This window comes from Anastrepha obliqua, chromosome 3 (assembly GCF_027943255.1).
Source record: "Anastrepha obliqua isolate idAnaObli1 chromosome 3, idAnaObli1_1.0, whole genome shotgun sequence".
NCBI classification, from domain to species: Eukaryota; Metazoa; Arthropoda; class Insecta; order Diptera; family Tephritidae; genus Anastrepha; species Anastrepha obliqua.
The window spans coordinates 60,578,323-60,595,794 of NC_072894.1; the positions used below are offsets into that span (position 1 = coordinate 60,578,323).

Here is a 17,472-nt window from a genome sequence, read left to right on the forward strand (position 1 = left end):
ATGTACTAGAACCTAAAATAGATAAAATTCTTACCAAGCTTACAAGGATTTAAAAGTTTCCAATACTTATAGAGTATTTGGATAAGCTACGCATCCAATCACTGCACCCTCTGTGTAATTCACAGCTATTGAGTTCATCTCACTTATGAGTCAAAAGTTTTCGCATATCAAAACTAGTGCACACTAAATAACCGTCCATTTCCATTTTAACTATATTTTACTACTTATTTATGATGACAATTTCTTCTCACTATGCGTCGCATTTAACCACGACATACCAGTGGCAGCCATAAAAACAACAATCAAAGTAATACCAACTGGAGTAGCTTCAGTAGAAAGCACCAAATGCAAATCCGATCTTTAAATCATACAAACAAACACATACGCATTAGCTTAAAGAGAAATTGAAAGTATTGCGGTTAAAAGCCGCAAAGATGCTGAAAGTTTTAAAATTACCCCCAATCGGAAGAGAAGAGAAGGGAGACAATAATATTTATAAATAACCAAGATGAAAGGTAGGTACGCTGTAGAAAATACAAAGTGCGAAAAGGAAATCATCACAAAAATTTCAACTACAGCTGAATTTAATATAACAGGGAATTTACTTAAGTTTAAATGCGTTATCGAAGGCAGCAAAACAAGCTGTAGAGGATGATGTTACAGTATAATTAAAAGTAGCTTCGCTGCCACGCTGGTGTGAAAATACTTTCTCAGCAACTTACAAGTAAGTAGCACCTATCTGTTTCTCCACAAAGCGACTTGGCAAGAATTTGAAAGCAACAAAAAATGGAAATTTAATTAACACTTAAGCGAATCACAAAACCGACACAAATGTGAGAAATACTGCGCACATCAACTTAAGTGCATATAACACCATTTAAGCAAAACTTGTTTAGCAGTTAAGTTAGAATTAGCTTACGAAATTCGCAATAAACTGAAAAGAGTGGACATGCAGATAGCAAAAATATAGACAAACTGCAAAATTCCGAACGGAACGACCATATAAGCAGTACTGCAATATTTTGTTATTATTCCGGTGATGGGCGATATATATAATATTTGTTTTACATTTGGTCAAAGTGAACTAGTGTGCAGTTTTATTGTATAAACTTCCTTATTTCAAGCATTTGCACAAGCAAAGAGCCGTTTTAATAAAAATTAATATAGAGTAATAATTATTAATTAATAAATAAATGTTACATATCCACGTTTGTATATTTTATTGAAAAATTACTCGCTAAGGTATGTTTTAGTTAAGTTTAGTACTGTAATTATGTTTAGTGAGAAATGCTATTCAGATGTTATTGCATTTATTTTATTTTGTTATAGGTATTCATATTTTTTATTTGTTTATATGCTATGCCATGTTATGCTGTGCTTTATTACGTAAAGTTATGTTATGTTATATTATGTTGTATTGTGTTATTTTACAATGATATGTTATGCTATGTTAAACTATGCTATTTCAAGTTTTTTTAAGCTTCATCTTATATGATGTCATGACAGTTATGTAGGAATTACTCACTGGAATATGCTTAACTTTTGGTTAGCACTGTATTTACTATATGTTTAGTGAGATGTTATTGCATTTTTTTATTTTGTTTGTTGTCCATATGTTTTTCTTTTTTCTGTACGCTGTACTTTGTTATGCTATGATATTTATATAAAGTTATGTACCTTAAGTTATTTTGTAGTATTTTCCTAAGCTATGTTTTGCTATGTTAAACTATGTTGCTATGATAGTTAAGTTATTTGCTTATGTTTTGTTTTTCATGTTTTGCAATACTATGTTTTGTTACATAAAAATTTAAAAATCCGAAATGTTTTCATTTATTATGTTATAAAGGGTTTTTTAATAAGATGTGTTATTTTGATATTCAAAGAAAAATGCTATTTTTTAATATAAATGATCGGATGTTTATTTCATTATAAAGAGGAAGATATGCCATTAATAGTGGAAAATAACTTCAGGCAAATTACCACCACCACCACGTTTACAGGACAATGTCCTTTTCATAAAATTTTCCATAACCGAATTGCACAGTGGCTGCCCTACGTCCTCGGCTGTTGGCGTAGATCTTCTCTTTCACGTGGCCCCACAGAAAATGGTGACAAGCTGTTTAATCACAAGACCTCGATGGCCAATTGTGATCACCTCATCGCGAGATAACACGTTGTTGAAAATAAACGTTATCCAGATCAATACCATCCAATTCCGGCCATAAAAAATCGTCGCTAGATAACACATGTTATTAGAAAACCCTTTATTACGTTGCTGTGTATTACTTTATTTTAGTATGTGTTAATATGTTTTCTTATGTTATGTTAAGCTGAGTTATTTTATATTGTAGTGCATATAGATTTTATTTATATTATATTTTAGTATTTATTTTAATTTATTCTACTTAATTTTATTTTATTTATTTTTTTCGAGTCGTGCAAATATATTTGTATTGCTTTCAAATTTATTTTTACACATTTTGGTTCCCGCCTTTTGCGCATCTTCGGCCATTCAAAAAATCATTGTCAGCGACCTGAATTTCTTGAATTCACCACAATCATTAAATCTAGTTATTTGGTTATGTGTGGGCAAAATAGAAGAAACATTTCGAAGCAATGAAAGACAATTAGTGTGAGCTGTGTCAAACCATTGTAATCGCATCGATTGGCTACACAAAAGATTTGATTTGATATATGTACATTTGCAAGCAACACCACACAATAGCTGCTCATTTGACATTTTCTTCCCATAATACAACTACATATATATGTATAAGTAGTTATTCACTAAAATGCTAGTGGTGATAATTGCAATACATACAAGCGAATTGCTGTCAATGACTTCAAGTGAAGTTAATCGAATGTGGTAATTCAATAGCATTTCACTGTCATATGGAACCATCACCATCGAAAGCACTCCCACAAATCCATATGTATGTGTGTATGTACTATTTGTGTTGAAAAGCATAAAATTTATATTATATAGCTATCAATGCTCCCATAGAATTCGCAATACGAAAAAATTTAAAATTTTACAAGGAAACTTACATATATACGACCCAGAAGTTTTAGAAGAATCTGACAGTAAAATAATTAAAGAAAAAGCCAAAGCTACTAGTTTGTAAAAATAATTGTATAAAAATGTTACCACAACACACCTGGAAACAGATTAAATATAAGTACACGGTGTGTAAAGCCCTCAAAGCAAATAAAGCGCCAGGATATGACCTAATAACAAGAAAAAAAGAATAACCCACGTGCGGTTACACGTTAATCTCTTTTATATTTAATCCGATAATTAGGAAAGAATACTTTCCCATAGAAAGTTGGGCAGATTACTCTCATGCCCAAACCAGGGAAGCCCTTGAATATGGTATCTTCTTATAGGCCGATAAGTCTACTGGCTGTAATGTCAAAACTTTTCGCTAAAGAAGCACTAGAGAAGAAAGAATATTGTGTTGCAGTTTTTCTAGATATCACGCAGATTTTTGATAAGATCTGGTATGAAGGCCTATTATATAAGCTTAAAGCGAGCCTGCCCATAGTTACTACATGATCTTAAAATCATATCTTCAGAACAGGCATTTTCTTGTCACAGTAAACGACGAAGCAACCGACCTCCACCCAATAAAAGCAGGTGTACCATAGGGAAACGTAGTAGGGCCTATATTTACAGCCGATCTTACCTTACCGACGAAAAAATACACCGCCTCATATGCAGATGATGGTTAAGAATAAGCATACCCCAGCTGAGGGCAACCTCGGTAATGTTTGCGCTTGGTTGCAAAATGACGTAAAAAGGAAAGCAAATAACTTTTACCCTGTAACTTTACGCAACACACAAATTTCCCAGATAATGCTATATTAAATACTTAGGTATTTTGCTAGAGAGGCGTCTAACAGGGCAAGCAACTCGGACTTAAACTATGCTCATTGATTTGGTTACTTGGGCAAAAATCGGTGTTATCATTAGACAATAAAGTGCTTATATGTCAAGCAATACTCAAACTGATATGGACCAACGGAGTTCAAATGCGGGGTTCAGCTTCAAAATCGAACTTGGAAATCCTGCAGAGATTTCTGTCTAAGATGCTACCCACCTGTGCCAATGCGTCTTAGTTTGTAAGCAACGAGCCTACTTAAACAGTATTAGGCTATTAATAACTCCTAAAACTGCTGAAAGCTTAATTTATGCCAGGAGGTTTAGATCTATAACCCCGCTTCCGGGGTAATTTAGTTGTACATGTTTTCTGCTGAGTTTAAGAAATGCCTCTATCTTTATATGTTCTGGATCAATGAGTCTTTTCGATTGCCGCATGCCCGTTTGGACTCTCCAATACTCGATTAAGCCTCGTTTTTCCCGCTCACGTAAAAAGGCACTTTTGAAACTATTGTTTACCTCGCAGAAAGGTTCAGAACCTACGAAGAGAGTTTTTACCCTCCTTTTCGCTAAAGTGTCCGCAATTTCATTCATGTTCCGGAACCCACAACAAGGTAACAAAGTTTATTGATGCTAGAGTTTCCAGAATTTTAAAATATTCCCAGAGCAACCTTGATTGAAATGAGAAGCTATCTAGCGAATTTAGAGCTGCTTGACAGTCAAAGAGAATGTTGATATTAACACCACGCCTGTCTCTGCGAAGGCATTCCCTGCCACATAGCTCTAAGGCATGGACCTCCGCTAGAAGTAACACTGAATGATTTTTAAATGATGAAGATTGTATGTAATAAATGGAGTTAAACAAAAAAACAAAAAAAGTAACTCATATACCACCATACTTACTTTGCGATAATAACGGAATGGCACATCCTCATGCACGACATATAAATAATCTGCTAGATACTTTGTTGTTGGTATCTCCATCTTTGGGCAGATTTTGTAGCGTTTGTATGCGCAGAAGAATTTGTCATTTTCTTGCATTACTCGGCGCTGGCAAGCCAAATGAACGCGACAAATTAAAATTTCCTTAACTTTTTTCAGTAGCACGTTTCAAAAATTTTTGGATTTTTTATTTTTGTTTTTTTGGTAATTAAAGGTCGCCATGCAGGTGAAAGTAAAATAGTTATCATGCTTGGGTTTATTTTTTGTTATTGGATTTTTAAAATTTTCACATGTTAGCGCTGCTGCAAATATTAATTAATTATTTAGTTAGGTCAAAACTTTCCGTTCAAATAATTTTTTTTTGTTATTGCTTTTTTTTTTGTTGAAAAAAAATAGTATTATATATGCTTATTTATGTATTTTCTTGCTTATTTATTTTATCACCATTAGTGCCCATTTCACTTTTTTACGTCATTTCGTGTGTGTTTGCATAATAATGACTATAAAATAAAATAAAAATAAAACAACAAAAAACAAAATAGATAACAGAAAAAATAAAAATAAAAATGCACCCCACAACTGCTTTTTGGCTTTTTTTAAATATTTTTTTAAGTTTTTATTAACACTTTGCCAATGCGTGGCTCAAATATTTAGTAAGCAGCCGAGAGCAGCACACAAGCCATATGGAATCAACACCTTCAACCAATAATAGTTTGATACTCGTATATTACATATAAACTAGTACTGACACGTACTCACATATGTATGCCTACGTATATAATTTGTGGCTTTATTGTTTGTTTTAGTGTTTTTTTTTTTTTGTTTTTTTTTTGTTTTGCTTTAGTTATGCAGTTCTGCAGCAGTTGGTCAAGCTCTTTAATAGTTCATTGTGTTTCTTTAATTCTCTAATTAACTCGCATCTGATTTCCGAGTAGGTGGTTTGAGACATGGCTACTGTGGTAAAAAACATTGAATAAACTCAAAGTCAAGGAGAAATCCATCAGTGCACTTTAATAACAAACAGATCTTTTCCATTTAAATGGTAATTGCGAACAGCAATATCCGCTTAAATTAAAACTTGAGTAAATTTGGTGTACAACTTATTTGTTTCACGTTTATATTTAATTACCACCATGAAATTTTAAAATACACTAAAAATGTTTGATATACCACGCGCAATTACTCAAAATTAAACATTTGTTGAAAAATCAAATGCTTATGTGAGCTGCGCACTGGCTAGTGTGATAATTCATTAAAAAATCATGGTTTCGGGTTTGATACCGAAATATTGGTACTGACAAATAGCGAAATCCGGAAATTGTAAAATCCAAGGCTATTCTTAATATTTTTTCAAAAATTTAAGTTAAAAAAAATTGAAACCTGAAAGACCATTCATCCACTTTAGATGTGAGTGTGAATGGACCTGGTGAACTTCATTCAGATACCTTAATTTTTTCTGGAATTAATGCGCTCGAAAAACATGGACCGATTAACATGGATCCGATAAATAGAATAAATACAATCTTTGTTGGGTGCTTGGCCGAGCTCCTTCTCTTATTTGTTGTGTGCGCTTTCATGATCTTCCACAATTGAAGGGACCTACAATTTTATGACACCTCCGAGTGGCAAATGTTTATTTAAGAGAAGCCTTTTCATGGCAGAAATACACTCGGAGGTTTGCCATTACCTGCCGAGAGGCACCGCTATTAGAAAAAATATTTTCCATGATTGCGTTTTAGTAAAAATAAAAAGAAGACTTTGTCTAAGAGAATGAAACGAAAATTATTTTGTGTATAATTTTTGATAAAACAATAAGGTTAATACAAAACACTCAGGGACAGTTACCCTATACCGCAACAGGGAGACAATTGGCAAAACATGATGAATGCTCTCTAAACTGGTGTATATTGTAATTAAATACTTACGCACTGTAGCATTGAGGTCAATAATCCACGAGGTAGTGGTTTTGAGTTCCCAATAGTTAAGAAGAAATTAACCACTTTCGCGCTACAAAAAGCACTGCTGCTCTGAGGGCGTTTGATTCCATCTCGATTAATTCTAAAAATAAAAGTACTGAACTACTATAAAAGTACATGGCCCACCTACAACCTCAAGCAATTGTCGACATTAATAAATATGAATGAAAACGAAGTGATGCCTGGAGACTAATGGCACTCATAATTGGCTTTTGGTCTATCGGATAACAAGCAACCAAAATGAGCATCCCTCACAACACCTACTGTCACAGTCGGAAACAGCTGGAGAAAAAGAAAGCAATCTTCCATTTCATCTGTGAATGCTCTGCCCTATGGAAGGACAGAATGTTAACCCTGAACAAACCGCTGTTCGAGAGTCTCGAACAACTGTCTGGCTTAGACCTAATAAGGCTCTTAAATCGCTCAGACTAGATAGTCTTGCTGTAAATTACTGGTACACAAGTTGGTAACGAGGATGTGCAACAAAATGGTGTGGAAGCGCTAGTTGGATTCTGGATGAATCACCCCTTTAACCAACCATAGATCACGAAAGTAGTTCTCATTTTATCTCGCAAGCAAAATGTAGCACTCAAAGACACTTTGAAAAGACATGCGAGCTTGCAAGAAAAAGGTTATTCTGAATCTCTTTTACTAATATGAAAGAGTTATGAGATCTGAGATCTGTTCCCAGCAGATAAAAAGTTTACGGCCAGCGCGTAGTACGAGGAAAATGCAAGAACTACTCATGCTCAATGGGAGAGAACTATTCACATGTAGATGTGCGGTACTTCTCGGTCAAATACTTATTGCGTTGCGAAGTACGCAAGATGACTAGAAATTCCTTATATCAAAAACAAAATCCACTCGGCATCCACTTTATCTTTATGCTGTACTATTTATGTTAGATGAAGACAAACATAGTTGGAAACTGAGTTTTTCGTTAACTCCGCTGGCAAGAGTAGTAGGGGTTTTGAAACTCTTCGCGCGCTAGTTGAATTGTCAGTAGCCACTTTGGCTTAACCTAACCCATTTCTACTCGTCTGTATGCGAACAATGTGTGCATGTAGAACAGCTATTTACAATTTCAAGCAAAGAATTGGATTTTTTTGTGGAATGAACGCTACCGCTTTTATGCGACCACTCCAATTCGACTGCCAAATTTGGCGCTTAAAACCTTAGGCCTGACAAATAGTAGCGAAGTGCTGAAAATTCGCATTTAATTTTCATACAGAAGACGGTCCAGGCACAACCGGAAATTAATTAATTTGTCAACTAGCATGTATTTGCAATATTTAAATATTTATATGTTGCCAGTGGAGCCGAAATAAATTCATAAGATTATGCAATATATAATATAAATATATACAAATGGTGTATGTATACATTAGAGCAGGTCGGGCAAAAGTTTGAAAAAGTCAATCCATACTTCAAGGCTTTTGGCGAGTATCTCAAATCATATAAATATTTTTTTTTTGTTCGTAAGTGATATATGTATTGTCATGAAGTGCCCGATGATTACTAATTTTTTCTCTGCTAAGGTACTATTTTTCTCCTGAGCCATACTTCACCCTCTTAAATCGAATTGTTCCCTAAAAAATTAAAGCCTTCAAAAAATCAGTAAATTCTTGCCCATTAAGTTTTGCATAGCTAATTAAAGTTTTGCTAACCGACCCGGCGTAGTCTGTGCACGTGTGCTTATTTATATATGAATATATGTAGATATGTTGTTAACAAAGTCTATAATAAAATTCAATGTCAACAACTAAAATTTTGTCCAATTCTTTGCTGTTCAATTTCAGTCTTTATTTGATATTCTAATTTTATTCATTCCATTTTTTTTAACCAGTCTCTTTGTTTATGACTTTTATTGTCAATATGTAAGTATACATTAGAGTTTTTGTTCAATTGATTGAACAGTGCGAGTATTTAGGCGGACATTTACTGTTATATGTTAGTTGATGCTTCCTGGTGGCCCAACCCAACTCTGCACCTGGAAATATTACGTCAGACTAAATACTAATTCCAATCTAAATATTAAATGGGCACTGCGAGCACATTTGTTAAGGTCGATACTTTACGAGGGCGATTCAATAAATGCGCATATTTGATGACAGGGGGCGTTCCTGAAACAAATTTCAGACCGATTGATAGGTTAGTTTGGATTTGACAGCTATTCGAGTAAAATGTGTTTCATGATTTTCGCTATGATGGAAAAAGAGCAGTATTGTTCGAATCAGTATGTGGAATTTAAGCGAGATCCGAAGGAATTTTTGCATCGAGTTGTCACCGTTGACGAAACCTGGATTCATCCACTGGAGCATAGGGCCTCAGTAAAACACCTCCATATGATTCTAGTTTTTGCAAAGAGCTTGATTTCGTTCCAATTTTTTCCTGACGTTTCAACATTCTTTCTGGACAGTTCTTCTCTAATATATTTTTGGACGGCCAACCTTGCCAGCATCTTGTAGATTCCAATCCAGGGCTTGACGACAGATTTACTTTCGCAGTTTTCTCATAACAGCTACCGGCTGGTTTTTGCACCTCTCTTATCGGTCGGATTCATCATTACACACCAGAAACTAGGCAACAATCAAAACAATTGATTTCTCCCGGTGAATCAGCTCCATAGAAAGCAAAGACAGTCCCATCGGTCAAACAAGTCATGGCGATGATTTTTTGGATTTTTTAGAAAAAAGAAGAACGGTCACTAAACAATACTGCAGTGAGTTATTGGACCGCTTTCACAAAAATTTTAAGAGGACACGGCCAGATTTGGCGAAAACCTGGTGATGTTTCCCCACGACAACGCACCAGCACATTCTTCCGGAATCGTCGCCGCCAAACTGCATGAACTGCATTATGAAATGTTGCCACTCCCCCCGTATTCACCCTATCTGGCTCCCTGCGAATTTGTTTTGATCGCCAACATGAAGAAATGGCTCGCGGGAAAAAAATTAGTTCAAGCGAGGAAGTCATCGCCGAGGCAGAAGCGTATTTTTTGTGAGAGTTCAACAAATCCTTTTTTTTAGAGTGATTAAAAAATGGCCGAAGCTATAGGAGAAGTGTATCTTTCTAAAACATAGTCCCCATGTTGACAAATAACAAAAAAATTTGGAAAAAATGATGCCTTCATTTCTAACACGGGTACTTATTGAACCCTCTCCGTAGAGACATTTATCTACTACTCTCCCCATGTTCCGGTGGGAGCATTGCCAATTTCTCATTCGATATTGTTCATAAACTCTTCTAACACCAACTACTTAACATAATTCCAAAAAAAGAAATCCAAGAGTGTCAAATCACATGGACGAGATGCCGATTCAATTGAGTCATTTCTCGAAATCAGATGAATTTCGGCGAACTTCCTTAACAATAAATTAATTGTGTTATAAGCTGTGAGGTAATTAACACCATTCGGTAGGTAAAAATATCACATTTATTAAGAGCATCAAACTCAAGCCAAAACAACCCTTTCAACATGGTACTCACATGACTTACATTTTTTGCAATAAAAAAACATGCTTTTGCTAGGGAGTAACTCAAAATTTTTATACAAAATTGGACAGAATCTGCCCGGAAAGTTCTCAATCCCTATGTAATAGACTAAATTGGCTCACTTTGAACTCACTTGCGGTATTTTCGGCACTATGATCCAGACTTTGTATCGGTAATTCAGAAGCAGTAGACATATACTGAACGAAAATTTAAGTTAGCACTATTAAAGTCTCAATATTTCAGTACATTAATTTTTATTAATTTCCAACCTGCGCTCGATACTTAACTTGGTCATGATATAAATGTAATTCTGGAATAATGTTTTCACATGGTCAGATCATAGCAAAACATTGCAATTAATTAAAAACAAATCTCACTATTGAAAAACGCTTTGCTCTGGTAATAGAACTTAGAATTTTTTTTACATAATACATTTCTTTTATAAAGTAAAATTTAAAAATTTGCAAAAATTCCTCAAAGCCATTGTTAAAAACAAAGTGTTTAAGACATGAATTGAAGACTTTTACTATTGATGCTGCTTTGTTACTATTCATCTTAAGAATTAATAATATTAGTCTATCACATAAGTTTTGATATGTTTATAAAGTGTCACCTTAAAACAGTGAACTTTTTAGTTAATTCTAGATAAAATTTCTCGGCGTTCAAAACAAAATTTGGTTTATTAAGAAATTTAGTTGAATTCAGGATGCCAATTTTTTTTCAATTTGGGTTGTCTATTGCTATCATTCATAAGGATAAATACAGACCACATTTTTTAAATTATTTAGGTGGTTTAAAAAATATATATCAGGAATACAATTTTTTCAAGCATTAGAAATTAATTTCGTGATATTTTTCTATATTTTTTCCAAAGTGCGGAATGTACACTAGTAGAGATTTCGCTTTTATTTTCCGAGCTCAGTTTACCACTTTTTGTTTATATATTTTTTTAATTTTATTTTATTTTTCAAATATTTGATTGAGTTCAATTCTTCACTTTATACTACCCATAATATAATATTTTATACTGTTCCATTTCGTTGCTTTCGATTAGAGTTAAATGCATTATTTTTTATTTCGCTCGACATCATTTCTTTGTTTCATTTATTTTCATTTTAATTGAATTGTTCACTTAAATTTAATTTCGTAGTTTAGTTAAGTCTTGTTTTTTGTTTTTGTTTTGCCTTTTGCCTACAAAAAACATTCGCATATCTAGCAAGTGACCGCAATAGCTCCATATTGACAAGACGAATTCGGCAAAAGCCATTTAAGTATTTACGTTAGTCACGGGCTCTAAAAGGCACTTTGTTTTGGTGCTTTTAGTTTTAATTTTACATATATACATAGATACATACATGCATACGTCTATATAATCCACTTAGTTTTAAATCCAAAATGCACACACCTTCCATTTATCAGCCAATAAATAACAACAAATTTGTACATAATCCGATTGAGCCAGCGATGGAATTAAAAGCCGCACAAAATCCATAAATGACAACATAAAAAAAAAAATATTAAAAATTAAATGAAAAATCAAAAAAATTGAGCTTTTTGAAAATTCGCACTATGCATACGTATCAGCGCACATTTACAAATTGGCTATTTTTTTTTTGTTTTGTTTTTTTTTTACTTTTACAAATTTCATGTGCGTATTTTATTTATATGCATACATACACACACATATGCATATATTTCTCACTTGACACTAAATTGAATTAGACTAGCGTTAATTGAATTCGAGAAGTCAGACTGCTCACGACATTTGAACTCACGACATTACACTAAAACAACAACAAACGAAGGAAGGCAATAATAATCGCACAGCAGTAAGAATTTTCTAAAAAATTTTATATGGAAACAATTTTTTTAGAATATTTTAGATGCCAGTTAACGAAGCAAATCACTCTGGCTGTTGATGGTATTAGTGTTATGGTATGTATATGGTGTTAGTGTTATTGACTGATGCCCTCAGCGCACGCGCATCTGTACACCACTTCGGCTGAGCAACACCTGAAAGTTTCACTAACGGCAAAATGTTGTCAAAGGTCTGATGTGGTGTCGCAAGATGAAAGATGCTTTTCGCGCAGCCGGTTTCGTTGTTATCTAGATAGCTGGCCATTGCCAAATAACTAATGCTCAACAATAGCCGCCGTCGTGTTTGCTGTCACGGTCATTGTTGCAATGTCTATTGTTGAAGCTTTCGCTTTAAACTAAAATTGCTGCTGCTGTTTCCGTGCCTAAAACTTTATCAAAGTCACAATTCTTGATTTTGTTTTTTTTTTTTGTTTTGGTTTTGTGAACTTTTCCACAAACTATACGATTTTTTATTTCCGCTTTGTTGGCATTTTCAAGTTATTTGAAAATCTTGCATTTATTTGAACTTTTTCTTTTTGCGGTTAAGAATTCATTTTAAAATTTTTTTATTAGAATTTTCACATAGTAATACATAGTTACATTTGTATATGTGTGTATGCTTGTGTTCTTTATTTGTTGTTTTGTTTTGCACACATTTTTTCTTGAATAAAATTACTGCGCCGCTTGTACAACTGACACTCGCTCTCACCGGGTAATAATAAACTGACGGCGCATGCAAGCGCGTTGAAGGCCCAAAGCCCAGCAGACAACAAAAAACTAATGCTTCTTGTACCGCTACATACGTATGTATGTACTATAAGCCTCACATGTTACAACGCGCCTATAACCGTATGTACGTATGTTTGTATCCACAAAAAATCACCACACACGCATTCTCCCTAATTGTCTGAAAAACATTGGTAAGTAAGAGAGACGGTGGTGTACGGCCTTTCGGTAATACTGACACTAAAACTCGCTACTCGCTAACAGCGGTGGCGGCTCAAAGATAGTCGAAGCCTTCATAAATAACTACTATTGCATATAGTATAGAAAAAAATATAATAACAACGCGACTTTTTCTCATTTGCTCATTCAGTCGCTCCAAACGCTACTGCGGACTATTCGACTTCTTGACTGTCGAGTTCAGCTGAAGCTGGTGCGCCATGCCGTGCCGGCCAGCCAGCTAATCGTTTGCTTCTACATTACCTTCAGCAAGCCATTCATTCCATACACAAAGCACACATACTCAAACACGCACACACGCATAAGTAGACTTTGCATGCTTCACGCTTTGCTCTGTTTTGTTTCCGCTCTTCTAGCGGTTGCTGCCACTCATCAACGCTTTGCCATGCGCCGCCGGCTTTGCTTTCTTACACACAAGCTTCATAGCAAGTAAATCTATATATGCACGTACATATCAACATATTTATACATTTGTGTATGGAACCTAAGAGCATGTGTGTGTGTGTGTTCTTTCTTTCATTCATACGATTATTATTTTTCCCTTTACTTTTCATATATTTGATAATTAGCAGTTTTGCTACAATCAGCGCTTTCTTTGTGTGTATTCAGTTAGAGTGGAGACAGTATGTGCAAAAAGTGGTGTAAGCAAAGAAAACTTAAAAACTTTGTTCTTTAAAATTACTTCATAAATATACGAGGGGTGGCTGATAAGCAATGATGTTGATGCTGTAAAATATCTCAGTCACAATTATTTATTATCACACTCAATATACATACACCCTTCCTCTATCCCTACATTATACCATAGTTCGAAACAATACCGGAAGCCTTTTTCTGTCAACTCCATACCGCTTTCTCTTGCACAGTTTCAGTGGAACTAGATTTTAAACTTCTAATACAGATCTCACGCCAGGAATATTAAGCAATACGGCGTGAGCCAGTTCATTGCCTTGTGAGAAAACTCGTAATAGTTTTTTTCGAACTATGGGGGGGTGGGCACCGTATCGGAGTGAACGGGCTCATATGGAGTGCTATACTGCATTTTAAGGAGAACAAAGGAATTTTGTGCATGCGTTCTCCTTCTATAACAGCATCAGTATCATAACTAGTACACTAGTTCTCTTTAACAGCTAGTGGCTATTTTCCAGGTTAAAGTGTTTGCCTGGTAAGTTAATTCGCTTTCATAACGAATTATCCAGATAATCGCACTTTTATTTTTAACTCAGGCATTTTTGAGTCAATTTGAGAACCTGATCAACAAAACCTCTACGGCAATGACCACAGAAGGTACGCTTCATAATCTCATATGGGGATCCCAATACAAGCATTTGAGGTACAGAATTACCAAAATCAGTTGGGCAGCACATTACCTTAAGAGAACAATTAATCCCTTAGCGAAATTCAGACCTAGCACTATAAGGCTCCTCGCTAATTTTATTGGCATTCAATTGGCAATTTTGTTCACAGTGCAACAGATTTTGTAATGCGACGTTTGCATGCCAACCATATCATTCTTCATGTTCGACGCACCCGAGCGCGGCTCTTCAACATTAAAGACACAACACAACACGTGGCCACAGTTCAGTGAATCTACTGCATATGTACATAAATATGTACCAAATTAACAAAAAGTGTTTTAACTAGTTTTTATATCGGGTGTTTTTTAAGTACTTGAGACCTTAAAATGGTAACACAAAACAAAAATATTGTTGGAATGCTTTTTTTCGTAATATGATCTAGTAGACAATTTCATAGCATTTATTTCTTGATAATGATAACCCGCAGAAGTCCGTCGCAGCTACAAGTAATGTGGTGCATTCGATCAGTCAAATTTTTGACTTATTTTTCCAATAAATCTGAATAATAAATCTAAATGAGCCCTATCGGCAAAAGTGCCACGCAAACGTTGGTTTTGCTTCATTTGGCTTCAGTTCTTGCACGAGCTGTATTTTATAGGCACGTAAGCCAAAATCCTTACGTAAAGAGGAATAAATACCAATAAATGAACAATGATGACGAATCATCGAGTTTGACAAAGTGCGCCAGTCGTTTCTTGCCTAACCGGCCTAAGTTGGAAACACCAAGTGAGGCCAAGTCCTTTCTCTTCCTCTGCTACCACCAGCTGGTACCGCATCGAATACTTTCAGAGCGGGAGTGTTTGCTTCCATTCAGTCATGTCCCAGCCAACGTAGCCGCTGGATCTTTATTCGATATGCTATATCTATGTGGTCGTAAAGCTCATTGTTCCATCGCCTATGATACTTGCCGTTGCTAACTCCTAAACACTTCAAAGCACACTTCTTGGGATACTGTCATCGTGCAAGCTTCTGCGTCGTATGTTAGGATGGGCATGATGAGGACCTTATGGAGTGCTAGTTTTGTTCGTTGAGGGAGAACTTTCATACTCCATTGCCTGCTAAGTCCACTATTTTCGGTGTTAATGCTGGTTCTTGAATAAACGAAGTCTTTTACAACCTTGAACTCATAACTGTCAGCAGTGACGTGGCTGCCAATACGCAAGTGCGCTGACTGTTTGTTTGATGGCAGGAGGTAATTCGTTTTATCCTCATTCGCCACCAGACCTCACTGATCAGAAACATCAACACAGTTTGCTGATCTCAGGTATCAAACCATATTTATAAATATCGATATTTCTCATGCAGCTAAAAAACACCCGATATATGTATGTACGATGCTTCAAGTTTTTTGCTATTGTTTTGGGCGCTGAAATGCATTTTTAGCTGTTCATACTAGTATTTCGCTATATGTCGATACATTAGGGCAGGTGGACTTTTTTTATTAAAAATCATTCATAAGTTCCATAACAGAGCTAAAGGTAGATGGAGTTTATAATAAAGTAATCAAAATAAGCAGATTTGGAGCTCCCTACGGTGGATAATGGATACGAAGCTATTGTTTGCCAGATAATTGCTCGTCAATGAAATTCGGTGCATAAGACAAATATCTGCATTAACTGACCCAATTGTTACTACTCGCACAGCAAAAAACCTCTAAGTGACTCCAAGAGATGCTCCGAACTCAAGAGCTACTCCGAAGATGTAAGAGCTAAGCAGTAGAAGAAATTCCCATTCTAGCTGCTCCTACTGCTATTAGCATGTTCCTACATAGTATCTATTCCTACTCCTATTGTTACTACCATGTTTCTACTTAGCTATTCATGTGAAAGCATGAGCACAAGGAGGCCTTATGAGGTGGCGTTGTTGGTATAAAGTGTATCCTCCGAAATCCTATATGGTTGATTAAACTCCTCCGAAACACTAAATGGCTCATCGAATGCGGCACAAGAATCTAATATTGGTATTGTCCTGCTTTGAGGTTCATTGTAGGCACGAAATACCAAATAATATGTAGAGAAAGGTTTTTCTAATAGGAGTCGCCTCTTGGCAGGTAATGGCGACAGCTCCCCATAAAAACAATAAATTAAATTAAATTAAAAACTAAAACAATGCCATATCGACGTAGGTTAGGTTCGGTTACCTATGCGAGGACCTACTTGAACGTAAAACACTATATCGAGGTGAGTAAGGCAAAAAGGTACTAACGCAAAAATTTTTTCAAAATCCATTAACATGACAGTCTTGCGATTACTGGTAAATCAAACATTCGGATTAAATTAAATATTATTTAATATTTCATTTATGTGAAATTCGCACTTTAGTCTCACAAATCGACCCGCTCCAAAGTGCACAAATAAATTATTGCTGAGAATTTATAATGCCTGACGCCGTAAACAAAGTCGCATGTAGTATTCACGCCAGCCAAACACTAACGTGTAAATGCACCATCTTCCTCACAGATAATATCAAAGGAGTTAGAATTTTAAACAATTATAAATTAGCAAGTTAAGAATAATAATAACGCAGTAACTGGAAATTGAGGTAGTGAAAAAGTTGAAGATGCCATGCCACACACCAATTCAAGTTCAGAAACGGTAAATTTGAATTATGGTATGTTTACATTGAGTGCACAAATAAAATAGTTAACCGGAGGAAGTTAGGTAGATATGAAAAACGGTAGCAAGGCCATAATCTAACAATGCAATTTGTAATATTATATGTGGTATATAATGACTATAAGGTATAAGTTGCATTCATGCACTCATACATATGCATAAAAGTATATGCATATATGTGCAAGTAATTGCGCACTATAACGCCATCGAATTTGTAATTAAATTCATTAGTATGTAAATAGCCGTAGCGTCTTTGTTTAAACAGTTTTAGACATGCAATCAATAAACGACTGGTAAAAGTTCATTTGCTCTTGTATGCATAATATCGCGCGGTGTAATAAGTAAGGCAGTGGAAGATGATGCGTTGAAATAAAGCAAACTAAAGA

The 17,472-nt window shown here is 35.1% G+C and overlaps 1 protein-coding gene across 4 annotated transcripts in view; it reads right to left on the reverse strand.

Moving 5' to 3' along the window:
* Nucleotides 1–17,472, reverse strand: part of LOC129240193 (sodium- and chloride-dependent GABA transporter 1-like) — a 147,234-nt gene that overhangs the window by 19,586 nt on the left and 110,176 nt on the right. Inside the window, exons 1-2 of one of the 4 annotated variants that reach the window (XM_054875816.1) lie at nt 12,751–12,863; nt 4,784–5,124 (exon numbers count right to left, since the gene is read on the reverse strand). The exons of 2 other annotated variants lie outside the window; for them this stretch is intronic. In XM_054875816.1, the coding sequence (XP_054731791.1) occupies nt 4,784–4,921 (138 nt within the window). In that variant the 5' untranslated portion in view covers nt 4,922–5,124; nt 12,751–12,863. Of the gene's footprint in view, nt 1–4,783; nt 5,125–12,742; nt 12,864–17,472 lie in introns of those variants that run through there. One more of the 4 variants, XM_054875817.1, reaches the window with a different exon arrangement.